The 8,835-nt window shown below is 44.4% G+C and overlaps 1 protein-coding gene across 2 annotated transcripts; it reads left to right on the top strand.

The window, feature by feature from the left end:
- Positions 1–357: 357 nt before the first annotated feature.
- Positions 358–8,774, top strand: LOC118402191 (protein FAM131A-like). Of its 2 annotated transcripts, none has more exons than XM_035800203.2 (5): positions 358–635; positions 5,843–5,951; positions 6,269–6,454; positions 7,161–7,301; positions 7,718–8,774. In XM_035800203.2, exons 2-5 carry the CDS (start codon positions 5,864–5,866, stop codon positions 8,215–8,217), a joined length of 915 nt encoding a protein of 304 aa, XP_035656096.1. In that variant the 5' UTR covers positions 358–635; positions 5,843–5,863; the 3' UTR covers positions 8,218–8,774. The 2 variants fall into 2 exon arrangements, with proteins under 2 accessions (XP_035656096.1, XP_035656094.1); XM_035800201.2 differs by lacking the exon at positions 358–635 and adding an exon at positions 2,930–3,173.
- The last annotated feature ends 61 nt before the right edge of the window (positions 8,775–8,835 follow it).

Here is an 8,835-nt window from a genome sequence, read left to right as displayed (position 1 = left end):
CTGTTTATTATCTATCCTGATTTCCTCGTCACCATTACCCCTACCTACATGTGCATATTACCTCGATTACCTCAACTTCCTCGTACCCTTGCACATTGACTTGGTACCTGCTTTGGTACCCCTCTGTGATCATCAGGGTCCAGGTGAAGGGATTTTTAAAAATGGACTACCCACCAGATGTACAGGTTTGCTGGTTATAAAAGCGATAGCCTACAATTAGTGCTAATTTTTGTCTCCAATTAGATTTGGTCAAATACGTCATCTACATTAACAGACAACAGACCAGTAATAGTTTCCAAAAAATATTTCGCAACATGTTTTAAAAGGAGGGAAGAGAATTGGATGGAGGGGGACAGATTTGCTTATGACGCCGCCTTTCGCCGATGACGCGTGCCAACAATTTGGACAGAGCGCATATAGGTAGGCTGGAGCAGCCCATGTCGCGGGGCGACAACCTGAGGCTTGTAGTGTGAAAGACGGGCGTTTTGTGCTAGGCTACAAGAGAAATCGTTTAAAAAACCGTGGGAAATAACAACACGGGGCGCCACGTTAGCATCTGTTAATGGGATTTGAGACAAGCTCATTGTGATCATGTGCGACGCTCGACGGTGCCGCAACCTCTATTCGGTTTACAGGTAGGTGCTAATGTGTGTGACCGACATTTATTTGCATGCCTTTATTACCTAAGTAAAGTCCAATATTTTGTTTACCGATCGACATGCTTGCTATCCCTTTTAATTGTTTTTTTTTTATGACAATGCGGCAGTCTCTGTAACGTTAATCGGAGCCCGTTACTAAGCCCTCTCCTGAGTCAGGGTCATTGATATGCAGATGTTGTTTCCCGTTGCTTGGAGACATGCCGCATCCTCTGCTCGAGCCACTCGGTGTACACCAACACCGGCACCGGCGTTATTCATTTCTCCTGGCAATTACCGTGCCATCAATCACAGTATGATGTCCGCTGTCGGCCTCGTTCTTTGTTAATAGCCATGTCACTTCACCCGTGAACAGGCAGGGGCCTCACGGTAAATCAATTCTACTCAGAGACAACATGCTTATTTATCCCTTTCTATGGTAGGCCTACGGTAGATGAAACACACCACGAGGTGTCAAAAATAAAAGTAGTCCATAGGTCCTATATAGCCTATCTATCCCCTATTCCATACTATGGGATTATTGTAATAGCACTATAACGACCGTGTTTTCTAGCATGGTTTCCAAACACAACAGAATACATGACATATTACCTATTGAGCTATAGACATTTGGGTTCTAGGCCTACCCTACAATAGGTCGTTATTGTAAATGTGTTCTCAATGATTGTCCTCCCTGGTTAAATAAAGCAATACAGTCTTTAGCACGATCGAACCCAAGGAAACAATAGCATGGATGGAATTAGCCTACATTGATCTGTCCCTGTACTGAAAAGACGCGTGGGTGCTGAATAGGCGCGTGGGAGCTCGCATATCACCATCTTTCCTTGCTGCTTACACTATGCCAAGTCGAACATATGGCTAGGCCATGTTTATCCAAGAATACATGTAATCCCCTTTACAGAGTGGTGCTGTTGCCTATCAACAAGGACAGTCATGCATGTTTTTCTATTAGGTTATTTGTTTGAATGCTCCATTTCTTAATTTTGTCTTGAAGTTCTGCCCTATATAGGCCCATACACACGCACACACTTACTATTTTTTTATTTTACCTTTATTTAACTAGGCAAGTCAGTTAAGAACCCATTCTTATTTTCAATGAAGGCCTAGGAACAGTGGTTTAACTGCCTTGTTCAGGGGCAGAACGACAGATGCTATACTTGTAAGGACTTTGAGGACCAATCATTTATTACTTTTCAAAATCCTATTTTCCTTAACCCCTAACACTAACCTTAACCCCTAACCCTAAACATAACTCAAAACCTAAACCCTAACCCTACTTGTAACCCTAAATCAACACTAACTAAAATATCCTTTTTAGTTGGTTTTACTATTCTTGTGAAGAATTCTGGTACTCACAAGTATAGTAAGTATAGTATAGTAAAACGTGTACACACATACACACTTTTGTTTTACTATCCTTGTGGGGACCAAGAAATGTATTTCCAATCAAAATCCTATTTTCCCTAACTCCTAACCTTAACTCTTAACCCTTAACCCCTAACCATAACCTTAACCCCTAACCATAACCTTAATTCTAGCCCTAAATCTAACACTTTAGCCTATAATAGCCCTTTTCCTTGTGAGGACCTGCGAAATGTCCCCACTTGTCGTAATTGTCCTTGTTTTACCATTCTTGTGAGGACTTCTGGTCCCCACAAGGATAGTAAAACCAAACAACACACACACACACACATTGGCAGAGAGAGAGATATTCAAAAACATAAACATGGTCATGGTGGTCTTGGTCCACGTTGTATTTGACCCACATATTGTCAGCATGGGTGTCATTATACAGCGCATCTGTGCGTGCCATGGTCTCAAAAGTGGCAGCTTTCCTGTTAGCTGTTTAAGCGCAAATCTGCTTAGGAATGTCTGGTATTAGCGTGGTCATGTCAACCACGTGTAGCCTAGTTTAGGGCCGATTGATTTCCGGCCAATTCCTAAAGTCTTCTTTGTCCGCCAGGGCCAATAAAGCTCGCCATCATTGTCGGTGACCTTGTCTCATTTTCAACCTGTTGCACCTAGAGCTAGAGGGCCAAATAATTATAAACGTGTGTAGACCAGAGCCCTCTGTTTTGTATTGGACTGTGCACCAAATAACAACATTGTTATTGAAGTATAAATAAAGGAGGCTAAACTCGCTGACCCCCTGACTCTAGACGCACACGTGCGTCTCTATTTTAATGGGGATCGTAGCCTTTCACAGCAGGTTGAGCAGATCGGGGTTTCGAGCTGCTTACACAGCTGTAGACTATTGAGCTTGCCTCGGGCCATATGTTTGTCCGGTCTCTTGGACTCCCTCAAGTTTAACCGTTTGAGCCAAATGGTTTCACCGGCTTAACGTTTCTTTGGCATCTGTCGCAGCAGTATAGTCATTAGCAGCGTTAAAACTCGCAGAGACAAGCTGTGGGGTTGATTAATGCGTTGTCTTGTTCCGCGGTGATACGGCGTCTCTTCGTGTACAATATGTGGTTGACTTTTCGTGGAGGAGAAAGAGGGGGGCGACAACGAGAGGAGGTAGGGTGGAGTTGTCCTTTGCAGACTTCGTACCAACGATTCCATGGTTCCTTCATGGAAAAAGGCAGCGCTTTTTCATATGTGTTACTGTTAGTTGACCTAGAAATTATGATGGACCCTACTTTCTTACAACATGCAACAACGTGCGTAGCCTACTGCTTGCTTGTAAAATACACTATCATAGAGGCAATATGTAAATATATTTGAATTGTTTTAAATGGTTAGTGCAAAGTCATGGAACTCCTGCGCCTTCATACGCTCTGAGGAGCGGTTGCTGTCCACGTGCTGAAACGCACACAGGATTGTCTCTGGTCTTTTCGCCGTTCTCACGCACGTGATACGTCATTGTCCGCAGCTTCATAAAATACATAATTGAATAATCGATGTCATGATATCTTACTGGTCTCTGAGCAACATTTGAGTCCATGAACCTGCAACAGGGATGGGCAACTGTCTGCCTCGTGTCCAACCTTTTGTAGGCTCATGGATACATTTAAACTTAATTTGTCTCGTGCGCCGAATACAGCAACTGTAGAACTTACCTTGAAATGCTTACTTACAAGTGTAGACCTTACCGTGAAATGCTTACTTACAAGTGTAGACCTTACCGTGAAATGCTTACTTTCAAGTGTAGACCTTACAGTGAAATGCTTACTTACAAGTGTAGACCTTACAGTGAAATGCTTACTTACAAGTGCAGACCTTACAGTGAAATGCTTACTTACAAGTGTAGACCTTACAGTGAAATGCTTACTTACAAGTGTAGACCTTACAGTGAAATGCTTACTTACAAGTGCAGACCTTACAGTGAAATGCTTACTTACAAGTGTAGACCTTACAAGTGAAATGCTTACTTACTACAAGCCCTTAACCAACAGTGCAGTTCAAGAAGAGTTAAGAAAATATTTACCAAAAAATACCAAAGCATAACAGAATAAAAAGTAACACAATAACATAACAATAAATAGGCTATATATGGGTACCAGTACTGAGTCAGTGTGCGGGGATACAGGTTAGAGGTAATTTGTACATGTAGGTAGGGGTGAAGTGACTATGCATAGATAATAAACAGCGAGTAGCACCAGTGTACAAAACAAATGGGGCGTGGGGGGGTCAATATAAATAGTCCGGTGGCCATTTGATTAATTGTTCAGCAGTCTTATGGTTTGTGGGTAAAAGCTGCTTAGGAGTCTTTTGGTCTTAGACTGGATGCTCCGGTACTGCTTGCCGTGCGGTAGCAGAGAAAACAGTCTATGACTTGGGTGACTGGAGTCTCTGACAATTTTATGGGCTTTCCTCTGGCACCGCCTATTGTATAGGTCCTGGATTGCAGGAGGCTTGGCCTCAGTGATGTACCGGGCCATTCGCACTACCCTTTGTGGTGCAGAGGAGTTGCCATTCCAGGAAACCAGTCAGGATGCTCTTTATGGGGCAGCTATAGAACTTTTTGAGGATCTGGGGAACCATGCCAAATCTTTTTAGTCTCTTGAGGGGGAAAAGGTTTTGTTGTAACCTCTTCACGACTCTCTTGGTATGTTTGATATATAGTGATAGATCGTTGGTGATGTGGACACCAATGAACTTGAAACTCTCGACCCACTCTACTACAGCCCCATTGATGTTAATGGGGGCGTGTGTGGCCCACCTTTTCCTGTGGTCCATAATCTGCTCCTTTGTCTTGCTTACATTGAGTGAGAGGTTGTTGTCCTGAGGGCAAAGTGGGATTTCTTGTATCCGTCCGGATTAGTGTCCCGCTCCTTGAAAGCGTCAGTTCTAGCCTCAATGCGGATGTTTCCTTTAATCCATGGCTTCTGGTTGGGAAATGTACGTACGGTCACTGTGGAGACGACGTCGTCGATGCACTTATTGATGAAGCCGGTGACTGTCGTGGTATACTCCTCAATGCCATTGGATGAATCCTGGAACATATTCCAGTCTATGCTAGCAAAACAGTCCTGTAGTGTAGCATCCGCGTCATCTGACCACTTCCGTATTGAGCGAGTCACTGGTACTTCCTGCTTTAGTTTGTGCCTGCAAGCAGGAATCAGGAGGATAGAATTATGGTCAAATTTGCTGAATGGAGGGTGAGGGAGAGCTTTGTATGCATCTCTGTGTGTGGAGTAAAGGTGGTCGAGTTTTTTGTTAGTCACTCTCACTCTGATATCCTATTAAAAGCTGCTAACATTTCTCTCCGCCCCATGGCAAAATGTGTAGAATTGTATGAAATTAGTTATAACATTTCAAAATCTTCCAAAGACAAATGGCAAAATGTATAGATTTGCAGGAAATAAGCTGTAAAACTGAAAAATATCTCCGCCCCTTGGTAAAATAAGTACAATTGCATGAAATTAGTTATAAAATTTCACAATTTTCCAAAGACAAATGGCAAAATATGTAGATTTGCAGTAAATGAACTCTAAAACGTCTATTTTTTTCTCTTCACTGTCAACAGAGAAGCCGCTAAAATGTTTTGCTCACAAGGTGGGGGCATGGATGTGGTGGGTACGCAGGATCACGAGCCCCTGCCTCCCACCATGATGAGTTCAGATGTTTTGTGGCCCCCCACCCCTATCAAACTTTTCCATCCCTGGCCTACAACATTACTATAGAAAACACTTTAAGTGCTGTGGTGTACGTGACATACTGAGCATGACTGCTTTTTTTTCCAGGTAAAATTTCAGGAAGCTGAAATGATCCCCAAGTCAAGAAAATCTTCAGACACGAGAAAGGCAGTCAGCATCCAGGAGATTGCTGCTCTGGCCAGATCCTCTTTAAATGGTAAGGGACAGAAAGACAGACACACACACACACTAATTCACTTTCATCTCACACATACAAATCCTGCGCAACGATTCAATCCATAGCGCTGAAGACCTGCACTGGAGCACAATATAAATTTAAAGGCAATGTTCCCACGTTCACGGAGACTGCATTCGCGGTAAAGGCTGTATATGTCGGCACAACCAGAAATTCACTTTACATTTCAATGGCGCTATAGTGCTGATCTTCAGCACTACAGATTGAAGGACCCAGGACCCATCATTTTTAGAGGTCACACTCTCTTTAACCCAGGCCTCATACTTCTCTCTCTCCAGGCATATCCCAGGCGATGAAGGACCATGTGACCAAGCCCACGTCCCTGCAGGGTGGCAGGGTTGCCCACCTCATAGAGTGGAAGGGTTGGCCCAAACCCACAGACTCCCCCACGGACCCCCTCCACACACACTTCAACTCCTACTGCCACCTCACTGAGGGGGAACAGGAGGCACGCTTCGCTGCAGGTGTGTGTCCCTCCACCAACATAGCCAGTAAAGTAGAGCCGCTGATACACACCAATTTATAGCAATTTAATGTTGTCCTCTTTTAATATATTTGAATGCATCTTATCTCAGCTTATCTCTTTTAGTTTATTTTTCAATAGGATGCAACCAACTGAATCTGCAGTTAATGGTGTCTAATAACCAATGTCTCAGATAGGATCGTATCAGGAATGTGTCCTCTGTGCAGTACTTTACTCTGGATTTCAGTCATTAGCATATGACGTCCCCGCTGACGATTTGTGGGTCAATTGGATCAAAAGTAAAGTGGACCACCACCATGTGTTTGTGTACGTACGCACACACCCCCCGTCATCCTTACACCTGTCCCACAGCTCCTCTCTGACCCCTGCATATGTCACAGCTCAGATCTGTGCTCCTCCTGTGTCACCTAAGCGATGACGGCCTGTCCTATGAGAGCCTAACAGATGGTAGCCAATTAGACTCTCTTCCAACTGTCACTTCACTGTCTCCTAGTGTCCCCATGGTGATACCGCCTCTCCCCTGTTCACTTTCTAATGATTTCGGAGACAACTCTGTCTATCTGTCTGTGTCACACTTTCTCCCGTGCTTGATGTGTGCTGTAAGGTTTTTGGGTGAAAATAAACAGTCCTGTTTTTAGCCCGTGTGTGTTTATATTTGTCCTATTTGTTTGTGTGTCCATTTCCAGGAGTGGCAGAGCAGTTTGCTATCGCTGAGGCAAAGCTGAAAGCCTGGGCTTCTGTGGATGATGATGATGATGATGAGGAGGAAGCTGACAAAGAGTTTCTCCAGAACAACAGAAACACACTCACACTCTCTACCCGCTCAGGTAATCACATACACCCACTTTGCGCAGAAGTACACCCAATATCTATGTCATGCATCTCATCATGTGTGTTTCGATCATCATTTCCAGCTCGGGCTCTATTCAATCCGCATCGTGGAAATTCAGCGTTTACAGCCCGATTGAAATTTAAAGGCAGTGTTCCTGCTTTAGTGGAGACTGTTCACGGTAAACACGGTATATGTCGGCTTAATTGGAAATTACCTTTACATTTCTATTGCAGGATCTGTAACGCATCAGTTTTACAGATTGAATAGAGCCCCTAGACTCGGTGCTATGCCCCAATATCCCTCACTCTCTTCTTTCTTTCCTTCCCTGTCCCTCACTCGTCCTCTTCTCATCCCTCCATCTCTCTCTTCTCATCCATCTCCAGGTGTTCTGACTCTTTGCTCCTCCCTCAGACACCGCAACGTCCAATCACGAGCCCCGAGTGTCATTCCAGGCTGAGATTGGCAGCATTAAAGTTCCACCCTCTATCAGCTCAACCATTCCCGTTGGCTCTAGCAGCAACAGCCTGCACTGTGATAGGCCCACATCTAAGAATGACCCAGCTCCACAGCAACATGACCAGCCTATTCTAGAGAGTGACCGGGCTAGCCCATTCCCCAGAGAGGGGGAACTAGTGGATGGCGAGGATCAGCCTGTACCACAGCTAGAGACCGGTGGGGGTGTCTGTATCGTCCACAAGCCTGACTGGAGGCCGAGGATCAGAAGCAGTAGGTTTGACTCCTGCTATTCAACCTCTCACTCTGAGTCTCTTGGAGAGGAGGAAGCGGAAGAGGAAGACGAAGAAGGGAGTGTGTTTCAGGAAGGTAGAGAGTGGCACTCCTGCCAGAGCCAGAGAAGCTTCTTCTCCGACAGAGGCTCGTCGGGAGTGGCGTCTTTCGATGAGGAAGAGTAGGAGGTGGAGAAGGAGGTTGGAGGAGGAGGTTGGAGAAGGAGGTTGGAGGAGGAGGTGGAGAAGGAGGTTGGAGGAGGAGAAAATAGGGAGCATTGGATGTTGTGGATGTTGTGTTTTTCATCTTGTAGGTGTTCCCCTTGGATAGTCTGTCGACTCTTAGATATGTAACTTAGTGATGGCTAGCCTTTATTCATCTTCCATCCTTCCTTTCCTTTCCTTCCTTCCTCCTGTTTCTCTTTCTTTCCTCCAATTCTTCCTTCCTTCCTTCCTTTTCTCGGCTTGTCTCTCCCTGCTTCCTCTGCACCCTGTTTCTTTTCTCTTTCTCCTCTTTTTCACTTCCTCGCCACTTCCTTGCTGATGTTACGCTGTATTTGAGAGTTGAAACTCGATTCCCGAATACTGTGTTGTTCAAACGGAGAGGTTTTATGTTGTTGTTTCACTGGTTTTCTATGGATTGTTATTGCCGTGTTTTCCCAGGACCATGATGTGAAGTCAAGTAATGGGGTTTGTCCTGGATGAATAAAACATGATTTAAAAAAAAAAAAAAAAAAAAGAGATTTTCACCGTTTGATCATTTTACCCATCTCTGATATGAGACAAGAAGGAAAACACACCCCC

This window comes from Oncorhynchus keta, chromosome 23 (genome assembly GCF_023373465.1).
Source record: "Oncorhynchus keta strain PuntledgeMale-10-30-2019 chromosome 23, Oket_V2, whole genome shotgun sequence".
NCBI classification, from domain to species: Eukaryota; Metazoa; Chordata; class Actinopteri; order Salmoniformes; family Salmonidae; genus Oncorhynchus; species Oncorhynchus keta.
This window is presented reverse-complemented; position numbering and strand designations above follow the sequence as displayed.